Below are 13271 nucleotides of genomic sequence, written 5' to 3' on the forward strand. Positions count from 1 at the left end.
TATCCAGTCAGTCAGTGGGCATATGGAAATGTGTGGAGATTATTAATAATGGAGCAGAATGCTACTGGCACTTGGAAGCAGGATCCAGGGATGCTAAAAAATACAATACACCAGACAGACAAACATAATGAAGAAGTAGGCAGATGGCCATAGGGAAAGGGGCGGGGAGGCAAGGGCTGTGTAGAGGTAGGCGGGGGTGGGGGGAGAGGGCAGGAGGAAAGAAGACATCTGTAATAGTGTAAACAATAAAAAATGTACAAACAAACAAAAAAAAGAATTAGGCAATTTTTACCAATGCCCTTTGAAAAAGAACGTTATAGTTGAAATCAGTATAAAGATCATCTGATTGATGGTGGGTACTTCTTTCTTATTGAACCTGTACAGTCTTTGCCACCCTTCCCCAAAACAAACCTTAAATGAAGGACCATTTTAAAATTATTCCCCTGCTTTGCAGGTGAGATAAAATGATGGTCCAAGCTAGGTGACAAACTGTGGAGGAGAAACTCTGAAGTAAAGATGGCAGAAATGAGCAACAGGTTAGATGAGGGTAGAAATGTGAAGATATAAAAAATGACTTTATTCACTGACATTCTCATTTCCCGAGATATACCCCAACTTATGCAATTATTAAAGATAAAGTCAATGGAACTCAGAAATCAATATTTAAACCTAACCTTTAGATCTAACCTATATCTCTGTGGTGAAGTGAATGCATGAGACTAAAACACTGTTTTTTATATTCTTTTCCTCATTTTCACTGTAAACACTATACTTTTCTTTAAGGGAAAGGGAGTCTAAAGTTGTTACAGCTCACTGTAAAAGTCTTTCCCAAGGATCAATAAGAATGTTTGGGGGAGAATAAGGAGACAAAACAGCATTTTACTTTAAGCAAGTAAAGTAGAAGACAGTTAAAAAGAAATTCAGGAGATGTATGTTAAGAGTATATTTTTTAAAAAGTTATCCTCTCTCCTCTAGTTAGAATTCAACATTAAACTTTAAGACAAAGTCATTCTATGCTTCAATCACATGATGTATCAATCTCATAGGATAGCCACAATGAAGCATTCACATATTAAACATTTTTTTAATGGACTTAGTATATTTTGAGCTCTGTAGATTTGTCTTTTTCTGGAAATAATATGAAAGGCATACAACTACCTTTTACTGATCCAACATTTGTGTCTTCAATTTCAATGACAAATTATAAAGCTTTTCTGAGAATAACATGAAAAGTATTCAACTTACCTCTTCCTGATCCAACATTTGTGTCTTCAATTTCTCTACCAACTGGCTCTGTTGATTAATTTCCTCATCCTAGAATTTCAATATAACAAGTTGCTCACAAGCTGGTTGTAATTGTTTCCTAATTAAGATAACTATCACCCCTCCAAATTATTTCAAAACCATATTTTATTCCAATCACTTAAGAAAATGTAGAAACAGATATAATCTCTTTCAATTATCAATAATTGTAACACTTCTTTGGCAGTAAGAAAAGAAGCTGATAAACATATTTATCATGCAATAAGAAAAAAAAAACTATCCATTAAATATTTTAAATGCAAAAAGTAATTAACATGTTCAAAGTTATTACTGAAAATAATGGCCATGCAGCCACATCAAACCTGCCATCTCTGCTTAAAATACATAAATATACCACCTAAGAACAAAAAGCAAAACTAGAACTATTTTCATCTAGTCTCTTATTGCTCCCCCCCCCACCTCTCTATTTGGTTGGTAATTCGTTATTTTTCACACTACTGATATAGTCAATGCAGGAAGATATTTTCACCATTATGTTCCACTATCTAATCTTTTACATTATCTTTATCAGTTTTCAGATCCCTGATTCTAAGAGGCCATTCTATTAAGTCTCTCCCATGATCCAATGCCAAATTTCCTTTAGAAAGTTATTTTAGCTTAAAAATGAGGGGGTGGTGGTGGGGAAACATGCTTCATACAATTTCTGCATAGAAACAGTGATTTTTTTTTATACAATGATTGTCAAAAGGCTAACAGATATCAAGAGAGATGTATATAGTCATGAGGACCAATATACATTAAATTAGAAAATAAAAATACCTATAGCGATAATATTCTACAAGAAAATAGAACATGAATACCTACCTTGTCATCAAGTTGTTTATACAATTTAGCAATTTCTTCTTCACACTTTCTTCTTTCAGCATCAGTAAAGTTTCCAGTAACTCCAATTGTGGCTGCTGGTTTATCATTGGTAATAACAATATCTTTATCCACTGCGAAAGCTTCCAAGTTGGCTTTCTCTTTGTCAAACTGCTCATCAATAGGTACTGTCTCTCCTAAAATAAGACAAAATAGTTAATAAAACTCACTTGTCTGAAACTAATTTCAATTTTATTCAATTTCAGCAGCTCCTAACCAGCTTTATTTGCTCTGTCCCCGAGATTTGAAAAGATGCAATTACCTTTATTTCCCCATCCTGTAATCCAGTCATCAAATCTTTATTCCTTCCACCCTAATCTAGGCACCTTGCCATCTTGTGACTTTTATAGCTTCCAAGTTGCCTATATTTATTATTTCAGGTAAAATCAGAATTTAATGTAAAAACTTTATTCATATTTATTTGATGATCCCTAATGCCTAAAAAGTGAAAATGCATATGCTTTGTTATTTTATTTATATTTATACCTAAGTCTCAAATTTATAAAGTAGCTCTAAATCTTTATCCAACAACTAAAAATGACAACTTCCTAAGTTATTACCATTACGCCATCGGTTGAGTTCGTTTTCAAGCCACTGAATGGTGTTACGGAGGGTCTTATTTTTTTCTTTTTCTCTTTCATACTTCTTTTTCCACTGTTCTGCAGTTAATTCTACATTGACACAAACTGTATTCTTAATTGTTTTGGCCCTAAGAAAAGTAATTGGGGAAAAAAAGAATGTGACTGAAATTATTTTCAATTGACATCTAATTTCTCTAGGTAATGTATGTATATATAGCTAAGTAACTTAACTTTTCTTTACAGTTAACTATTCTTGGAGCTATAATTAGTATAGTACTTATTCACACCCCAACTAAATTTGGGTCAGCCCTAACATCTGTGAATAGCTTAAAAAGAAAAATCAGCAACCTGATGAGGATAAAACACGAGGGCCTATATTTTCCAATTTATTTGCAAGGTTGAATTAAGAAAGGAAATTGCTGAAGTTTAAAGATAAAGCCATCATTATCTTCTTAGGCTAATCATATCATACACGTTATTTGAATCCTGTCACTTATACCAACAGGTTTAGCATAGGATTATATATATATCAACTTTGTACTATATTACGTGATTCAAATGTTTATTTTCTTTTATGCTGAGTTGCATCTTCTTACATAAATTTGACTACATTTAACATTTTACTTTAATGTGTGCTAAAAGTTAATTCAAATCCAAGCAGTCTAAAAAATGGACCTGTACTCATGTGAACAATATCTATCAACGTTTTCCTAGATTTAATCAATAAAAGGCATATCTATGTTCAGACTTTGTAATTGCTTAACAACAAACCTTTGGCCAAAAAGGAGTGTCGATTTTGTTTCAGATTCATTGTATGATGATGGAGAGCAGCAAATTACAATAGTGGTTCTACAGTTCCCACCTAATGAATCTTGAAGGATTCTTGTCATTTTACTATCTCGATATGGAACATACGTCTACATATAGAAACAAATAAAATATCAATGGGTTTCTACATAATAAAATCTATTACACAGATATGCTATTTTTAAAAAAACTACGAAGTGACTTCAGTTATCCTATATAATAAAAGAGTAATGTGCAAATAGACCAAACAACCAGTTGCTATGACATGCACACCACCAGAACATGGCGTGTGTCAGCCGCAGCGGGATGGTAGAGCAGGTGAGTAGGGGCACCAGACCAAGGAGGGCGCTGGTCGCTGTCATCGGGTTGAGCCTCTGGTAGTCACTGAAAATTCTTTGCTCCCACCCGCAGCAGTCCTGCCCAGCGTTTGCACCTGCTGCTGGTGCTGGCTTCACTCACACTTGCTGCCAGCGCAGGAGCCGCCACTTGCACCCACTGCCGGCCCCAATCTCCCCTCAGGGCTTCTCCACCTCCCCCTGCTCCTGAGGGGAGGTCAGGGCCAGCAGCCACCGCTTGCACCCGCTGACAGCGATGGCCCCGCTTGCACCTGCTGCCGGTCCCGATCGCTCAGCGCTATCAGTGGGTACGAGTGGCAGCTGCTGGCCCTAATCACCCCTGAGGGCTTCTCTACCTCCCTCTGCTCCTGAGGGGTGATTGTGGCAGCAGCTGCCGTTCACACTCACTGCCGGCGCTGGCCCCACTCGCATCTGCTGCTGGCGTTGGCCCCAATTGCTCAGTGCCTTCAGTGGGTGTAAGCTGGGCCGGTGCCATCAGCATGTATGAGAGGCAGTGGTGGGAGTGGGGCTGCTGGCAGACAGGAGACCGGTGGCCATGGTGGGGGCGCGGAGGATGGGCCGAGACCCACCCCTGTGGCTACCTCATGGCCCACAGTTCCTTTTAAGGTGCACGAATTCATGCACTGGGCCCCTAGTTTATTTAATATTAAGATGAGAATGAGGATATACATACTAATACCATAAAATAAATTTCTAAGCGACAACAAATTCACACATAGATTCAAATACAGTGAATCACACACACACACACACTCTTAAGTAATTCAGTAATCCCCCATAAGGACAGGGAAATAGAGGACATACTTACACTACCCTCGGCCAAAGCAGAAATAACATTTCCAAGAGCAGAAAGTGACTTGTTGATGTTCTTAGCTTCATCCAGCACAGCACCTTCAGCTCCAGTTTTACTAACCTATCCATAAGATTAAAAAAAAATAAAAATTACAAGTTTAAAATGAATTTTTAAATTTTCTAAAAAGTTCAGAAGTCATCAATAATCAGCAAAACAGAAAGAAAAGTAAAGCTTTATGACATTATTTGCCAAGTGTTTACTCTCAGGTACCACTATTTCTCAAATATTATTCTTTTAAGAACTTGGTTAAATAACTACCTGCATAACAAGAACATAATTAAAAGAGACAACAAATTTTATTTTTAGTTTTTGTTCTTCAAAATAACCAATTTACATGTGTATTTAAATTTTACTAATTTGTTAGTACCCTTTGCTACATCAGAAAAGAGGAACCTTTTAAAATTTGCTAGAGCATAATGTTTGTTGTTGATGGAACCGTTAGAAAACTGAGATTGAATTTAAATATATAAGCAAACTTGCTTCTTTTTTAAAAATGTAAAATACATATATTAAGTATAGGATAGAATAATATGTTGCAATGTTGGTGGAAGAAATGGCCTCTCAGAATCTGCAAAATAGAGACAGGCTTAAAAGGATGGATGTAAGACTTTTGAGTAGTAGCAAATAGGTACATTATTCTAATTAGAAGAAACAAAATTAGTAAAACAGCAAAAATGGTCATAGAGGTCAATATTAAAATATTAGCACTTATTTTGAAATAAACTAAAGTAAGATTATATAGGACTGTAAAAATGAAATAATCAGCCCTGGCCAGTTGCTCAGTGGTTAGAGCATCAGCCTCTGGACCAAAGGGCTGTGGGTTTGATTCCTGGTCAGGGCGCAAGTAGGAGGCAACAAATTAATGTGTCTCTCGCATGTCAGTGTTTCTCTCTCTCTCCCCCCTCCCAACCCTCCCTTCTCCCTTCTACTCTCTCTAAAAATCAATGGAAAAAAATGTCTTCACTCCTGGATGAGAATTAAAAAAAAAAGAAAAAAAGAATCATCCAAAGGAAAGAAGTAAGTACACCCAAAGTAGAAAGGACTAAAGAATAGTTACCAGTTTTCACAGAGAGCCCTTTGCCAATATGGATAAAAAGATACCAAATATTAGGAGGATACCTAATAAAATTCATAATGACATAAGCTAAAGAAATCCTTAATAAAAACATACATCTTAAGTCAAAGGTAACACCTATTGGTTGAACTGGACTAAGTCCAAATAACAGTGATTTGAACTGGTTATTTAGTTTATGTAATCATAAAGTATTGACATGGATGCTTGCAACTCTCAAAAATGCTTAGATATGTAAAAAGATTTACCTTTTCACTACCCGCTAAATCAACCAGATAAAGTTTTCCACTCAGCTTTTGCTCCGTTTGCGTGTTCTCTTGTTTTACATTAATAAGAAATATACTGTGACTTCTAGAGCTATGTTCATTCATATCTGCAATGAAATTACACAACTATAAATAAACTTGGCTTTCCTTTACTAATTTCTAAAACATTAACATAAAAATCTCACAACTAATCAGCTTGATAAAGATAACTTAAGGCAGTTTTGTACCTTAACTAGTGTTAAAAAGTATTTGACTTACTTGTAACTGCTACATGTCTGTTGGATTTTCCTTCATCTATGGTATCCATAACTTCATCTGGACTACATACAAAACGCTCTGTGCAACCCTATAAAATAATTTTAAGTATGTTGATATCCTTATAAATTTTTATTTCAGTGCTTTCCTAAATAATCATTCTATATTATTTTATTAGTACCTTTACATAAGGAACTCGGTTTTTATCTTCATGAACTGAAAGGTTGGTCTTTGAAACTGAAAAAGAAAAAGAAATAATATTAGCAACACTTTCCTAAACTCTAACACTGGCTATGAAATTCAATTGTTTGCTTCCCAAATCAGCCTGATAATAATAGGTAAACTTTAAAAATATGAAAAGGTCACTATTAAAATAAGACCCTATAGAAATAGTAAATTTATATAGAATCCAATGCAGCAATATAGAATTTTAGGTCCAGTCCAACCTACCACCCACATGTTGGAAATGAAAACATTAAGCCAGAGTGGTTCAATGGTTTGCCCCAAAACAATATATATATGTATATATACAAATATATATATGAAACCCTATTATGCAAGTAGACCGAATAGTGGAACAACCGGTCGCTATGACGTGCGCTGACCACCAGGGGGTGGGTGTAGAAAATGGCAGGCGTCGTTGGCCACGGTGGGATGATGGAGCAGGTGAGTGAGGGCACCAGACCAAGGCGGGGTGCTGGTTGCTGTCATTGGGGGAGCCTCTGATGGTTACTGAAAATTCTTTGTTCCTGTGCACTGTGGTCCCACCCAGTGCTCACACCAGCTGCCAACGCCAGCCCTGTATGCACCCGCTGCCAGGGCTGGAGCCTTTGCTCGCACCCTCTGCTGGCGCCTGGCGCCAGCCCCGATCACTCAGCGCTATCAGTAGGTGCAAGTGGCGGCTGCCGGCCCCGATTGCCCCTCTGGGCTTCTCCACCTCCCTCTGCTCCTGCGGGGCGATTAGGGCAGCGGCTACCACTTGCACCCCCTGCTGGCGCCAGCCCCAATAGCTCCATGCCGTCAGCAGGTGTGAGTGGGGCCAGCGCTGTCAGCGCGTGGGAGCAGTGGTGGCGGGAGTGGGACTGCTGGCAGGCAGGGGACCGAGGCCATGTGGGAGGGGCTGGGCGGGGTCACAGAGGATGGGCCGAGACCCGCCCCTGTGCCCACCACAGCTTCGCGAACCAGTTCCTTTCAAGGTGCACGAATTCGTGCACTGGGCCCTTAGTCTATAATAATAAAAGCTTAATATGCTAATTAGACCGGACGTCCTTCCAGATGACCTTCCGGACAAAGCCGGGGCTGTGAGGGAAGCCCAGGTCCCAGGTGCCTGCTGGCAGCTGGAGGAAAACCCGGGTCCCAGGTGCCAGAGGGGAGCCGGTGCTGGCAGCTGGGGGTAGGAAGGCCTACTGTTATATGAATTTCATGCATCCGGTCTCTAGTCCTATATAATAAAAGCCAAATATGCAAATTGTCCCCTCGACTGGGAGTTTGAGCGCTCGCTATGATGTGCGCTGACCACTGGGGAAGGATGAGGGGGGAGGAAATGGAACATGGCGGGCGTTGGTGACACGGCGCTGGCAGCAGGCAGCAATGGAGGTGCTGGCCCCGATGAGAGTGGGACTGCAGCGGGATGGTGTAGCAGGTAAGCGGGTGGTGCCAGGTCAAAGTGGATGCAAGTGGGGCCCAATCACCCCGCAGATGGCGACCAGTGGCAGCAGTGGCTCCCAGGCGTTAAGGGAGCCGGGAGGGGGTGTGCGGGACCTTGGGGGCCCAGAGGTCAGCTGGGACCTGCCCTTCCAGTCCAGACGCTCGCACTTCGATCGCCAGCCAGGCCTAGGGACCACACCCATGCAAGAATTTCGTGCACTGGGCCTCTAGTGTATCTAACTAATTGACAGCTGATGGAAAACCAGAACTCAGGATCTCTAACTCCAGTTCAATGCTCTAATTAATAATTAAGAAGCATCAATAAATAGCTGCTTTAAATAAGTTACTCCCATGTGTCAAATGACATTTAGTTAAAACTTTAAAAGAAAAAATATTTAATGTCTGTTTCCTATAACTTAAGTCAATTTCATATAGGTAACTAAAAAATGTTCTCACATCTACTATTAAAAAAAATAATAGCCCTGGTCCATGTTTCTTAGTGGTTAGAACGTCAGCCCACACACTGAAGGGTCTCGGGTCCGACTCCCAGTCAAGGACACTTACCTGGGTTGCAGGTTTGATTTCTGGCCCCAGTCCGGGCGAGTGCAGGAGGCAACCAATCAATGAGTCTCCCTCACATTGATATTTCTGTCCTTCCCTCTGCCCCCGCCCCCACCACTTTCTCTAAAAATCAATGGGAAAAATATCCTCAGGTAAAGATTAACAAACAAAGCCAAACCAAACCAAACCAAACCAAACCAAACCAAACCAAACCAACAAACAAAAAGAACCCATGCTATTTTAAAATAATTAAAGGGCAAGAAGGTAACTTACCATCTAATAGGTCCCTTATCTTATCCAAATAAATTTCGAAATATGAAACCTAAAAGGCAAATAAAGGAAAGAAGATCAACCAATTGAAGTTATAAAATAATTTATTCACTTACTCATTAAATATGTATTGAAGAGTGAGTGTCAGACATCATCTAGACTAAGGGGACAGAGTTATCAATAACAACTCAGCCATAGATCATATTCTAATCAGAAGACTTAATTTTATTAACCTGTTTATATAACTAAAAAGCAATTTCCATTATATATCTTCATCTAATATGAACTAGATTAGAGAAGAACCTTTAAGTTCCACAGTCAAACAAATTCCTTTATTTGACAGAGAAGGAAAATAAGGCAAAAGAGACTTGGCTAACTTGTTTAAGGTTATCTAATGACAGATGAATTAACTATATCTGTCCAAAAAATAATTCTCAAATACTTTTAAATGTTTTTAAAAAAATTAGCATTTATTATATTTTAGAACAGAATTATTCTAGGTATAAAATAAAATACAACCTTTCCCCAAGGATTTTACCTTAATATGAAATTCCAAATTTTCATCCATGGAATAAATATAATTAAAAATATCTTGCACTATTCTTGGTATAATTCCCATGCCTTCTGGATCATGAAGTTTTCCCTAAACAGAAAACAAGACTAGACTTCTTAAATAAACTGTAAATTATGAATTAAAATTCAAAATTTCAATGTATAATTATAGTCAATAGAGAATAGGAATTGTAATGATTGTCATTTTTTGGTGAAAAGGCACTACAAATATCTATAAAAAACCAATTCAATTAAACAATTTACATATTTTTGTAAGTTACATATAAATATTGTATATACATATACAAACTTAGGTAAGTTACATATAGAGCTGGATAATCACATGGGTTACCAATTAATCTTAGCCTTTTATTTAATCCTTAGATTTAGGTTATCCACATTTGTAAATGATCATCTTCTATGAAAAGTGTCTAGCTTCTTTATATATTTGCACTGTTCCTTCTACTTCAAGTCAAATTCCTGGATATGCTAAATGTCCTTGTTCTCGGACTTTATAAAAATGAGTTATCAGAATTGAATAAGCTGTCACTTACTTTATATAGTAAGCTCAGATAAATGATAAAAGCAGATGCTCTGTAGCAGCGGCAAAAGCTCTGCAACAGTGGTAAAAGTCTTCTAGAAGCAAAGCTCAAACATGTCTATATCTACTAATAGTAGCAATGATAATTATAGAAACGTTATTATCAGAAAAGAATAGCAGATATGGGGGAAGAAGGGATCAAGGAGAGAAGTAAGAAATTAAATTATCTGAATGGAATTGAAAACACACAAATATTCAAATTTTTCCATTATAAAGTAACGGAAAATTCCTGTTTAATTCTAAAATGTTCATAATTTCATGGTTATGCTAACTGATAAAGCTAGATATTTAAAATATATAACATCACTATTCAAACTCAAGAAAGAACCAGATTCTATCATGAAGTTATTCATGTACTACCATGTGAGAGAAAGCAAAGAATAAATAAGGAGTAAATAAACTGTTTAAAGCATGGCTAAGTTATTTCACAAAATATGATTGAATGTAGGGTCTGTACTGCAAACTATATCCAAGTACACACTACAAAATGTTACCTCCATTGTGTGTGTCTTCCCAGAGGATGTCTGTCCATATGCAAATATTGTTCCGTTGTAACCCTCAAGTACATCTATAAGATAGTAAGAGATTTCATACTTCAGGGAATTCTTTTCCTCAAGTAAAATTCTTAAGAAATTACTTAATGTTAGAAAATATTCTAAAAAAAATGCACACATACACATTAACTCTATCCCTTATCCATGCATAAACATAATAAACTATTCGTGGGAAGAATGGTAAGGAAGATTTCAGATTTTCTTCATGTTAATATCAAAGTAAAAATTTAGTACATGAAAGATTTATAAAGACATTAAAGAAAATAAATAATATATTTAATAGTAACTTTCTTAGTAACAATCTAAGCAATTACTTTCTCTCCATTCCAGATTACTTTCTGTGGTTAACAAGAAACAAATTTTATATTCTGTTGCTTATAATCATTTATGTCAGTGTACATCTGTTGCTTATAATCATTTATGTCAGTGTACATCTCAAATGTAGGAAATGAGTCTTTGTTCTTGTCATTACATCTGTATGCTAAAGCTTTATATGACCTAAAAGAAAAATAATTTTCTGCCTATTTACATGCAGATATGAATGAGTTTTAGAAATAGGACTAATGATTGGTGGTTAACTGGTGGTTAAATCTCACAAACCTATACATTCCTCATACACAAAGTATAACAAGCCCAGTCCTACCCTCAAAAGCAGTTATTAGAAAGTTTGCTGTGAAATTAAAAACATATTTTCTAGCCCTTTGTTTACCCCAAATCTACTATTAACATCTAAGTATCTTCCTCCAATAGGATGAAGGGGGAAAAAGAATAGAGTAAATAAGAAGGTGACCTTTTGATTTCCAGTTTTCAGGGATTCAGTTTGTTCTGTCTTGGTGACAAGGAAAATATTATGAAATTACATTCTACTCTAAAGGAAGCCTAAGTAAAGAGAAGCCTCTGTTGTAAATAGGAGATGGTAACAGTGAAAAGTAAAATTTGTAAACAAGCCAATCCTTGTTTTTTCAACTGATTGTTTTTAAAGGGGAAAAAGCTGTCCCAACACTGGACACAACTAACAAGGTAATAGATTGCCCTCTTGCAATCCGGAACTCCCCAGGGGATGTCGGACTGCCCGTTTCAGTCCGGTCCCCAAAGGCCCGGCCGAGGGACCCCACTGCTGCATGGATTGGGCCTCTAGTATGCATGTAAGATCTTTGGTTAATCTCTTCCCGCCCTCCCCCCTCTCCTCTTCCCTCTGAGATTCATCAGTCTGTTCCATGTTTCCATGCCTGTGCGTTGAGCGTCTGCCCCCTGGTGGTCAGTGCGCATCATAGCTACCGGTGGAACAGTCACAGTCGCTTAGACTTTTATATATAGAGATAGATAGTACACTTGTATTACGTGAAACAGTATTATATGAGGGCTTCTAGGATAATAAATGTATGCAGCACAATTGTATTTGGGACTTCAAATACAACTTCAAGAATTTTATATGATTATAGAGATTAGGGAATATGCAACATTCAAATATTTACTGAGCACCTGCTACAATCTAGGCTCTGCTCTGGGTGCAGGGGATTTAACAAGGACTGATTAGGAGATTCCTAAATATGTCACATATCACCCAAAGTAATAAAATTTGTATCAATTAGAAAAAATAATCCCTTTTTGTCTAACTTAATATCTATCCCTGATTTTGATTTCTATAGTAATTAAGTCCCAATATTTTAAAAAATCTAAACATACAGAAAAACTGAATGAATTTTACAGTGAACATTGGTATTTAATCATCACCAAGATTCTACCATTAACATTTTATTATTTTACTGTTTGCTTTAACCATGTACCTGGCCTTCCATCTTATTTTTTAATGTATCTCAAAGTAAAATGCAGACTTCCACCTACATACTTTGCTTTGCATGTACTATTAACTAGAATTCAATATTTTACAGTTTCATTCCTCTGAGGTAAAATTTACATACAATGGGCCTGACTGATGTGGTTCAGTGGTTGAGCATCAATCTATGAACCAGGAGGTCATGGTTTGATTCCTGGTCAGGGCACATGTCCAGGTTGTGGGATTGATCCCCAGTGTGGGACATACAGGAGGCAGCCAATCAATGATTCTCATCATTAATGTTTCTATCTCTCTCCCTCTCCCTTCCTCTCTGAAATCAATTAATACATTTTGCGAAATTTACATACAATAAAGGGCACATTATTTTGAGTATAGATCTTTAAAAAATAATTATCTACCTGAAAAAGATATGTACTCAAGTACATATCTATAATCAAGTACATATCTATAATCAGATAAAATTAGGCACTTTTTGACTTGGCTCTTTTTCAGCTCCATCTCACCACCCTTTCCCTCACATTACTATTTTTGTTGATAATAATGGACAAATCTGACAATTTCATATGGTTCAACTTCACAGTCACACCATAATGTATGTTCCCCCCATGGGTGATACCCTTCTTATATGGGCATGCATTAACCCATGTGACCTCTCTCTATGCATGGAAGGCAAACCTCTTAGTCCCTACTCTTTATGCATCTTTAAGACTAGCTCAGGATTCTTGAGGAGTGAAGTCAGAGGAATGGAGGTATGAGAGCACACCTTGTCCTCTGTTCCTGAAATTTCAACAAGTTAACCAACTATAATTCAACAAAGAAATCACTTCTCAACATAGACACATGCCTGAGAGACCCGCTCATTGAAACATCTAAAGTTGGACAACCGGGAATAATGGGGAGACGAGAAGGGAGGA

At 37.4% G+C, this 13271-nt stretch overlaps 1 protein-coding gene across 1 annotated transcript in view; it reads right to left on the reverse strand.

The window, feature by feature from the left end:
• Positions 1–13271, reverse strand: part of KIF5B (kinesin family member 5B) — a 91525-nt gene that overhangs the window by 31138 nt on the left and 47116 nt on the right. Inside the window, exons 3-13 of the mRNA XM_080686169.1 lie at positions 10500–10573; positions 9391–9495; positions 8856–8904; positions 6556–6611; positions 6378–6465; positions 6102–6226; positions 4737–4841; positions 3537–3682; positions 2745–2893; positions 2128–2321; positions 1246–1314 (exon numbers count right to left, since the gene is read on the reverse strand). Of these exons, the coding sequence (XP_080542295.1) occupies positions 1246–1314; positions 2128–2321; positions 2745–2893; positions 3537–3682; positions 4737–4841; positions 6102–6226; positions 6378–6465; positions 6556–6611; positions 8856–8904; positions 9391–9495; positions 10500–10573 (1160 nt within the window). The remainder of the gene's footprint in view (positions 1–1245; positions 1315–2127; positions 2322–2744; positions 2894–3536; positions 3683–4736; positions 4842–6101; positions 6227–6377; positions 6466–6555; positions 6612–8855; positions 8905–9390; positions 9496–10499; positions 10574–13271) is intronic.

The sequence above is a fragment of the Plecotus auritus genome (assembly GCF_963455305.1).
Source record: "Plecotus auritus genome assembly, chromosome: 1".
In the NCBI taxonomy this organism is placed as follows: Eukaryota; Metazoa; Chordata; class Mammalia; order Chiroptera; family Vespertilionidae; genus Plecotus; species Plecotus auritus.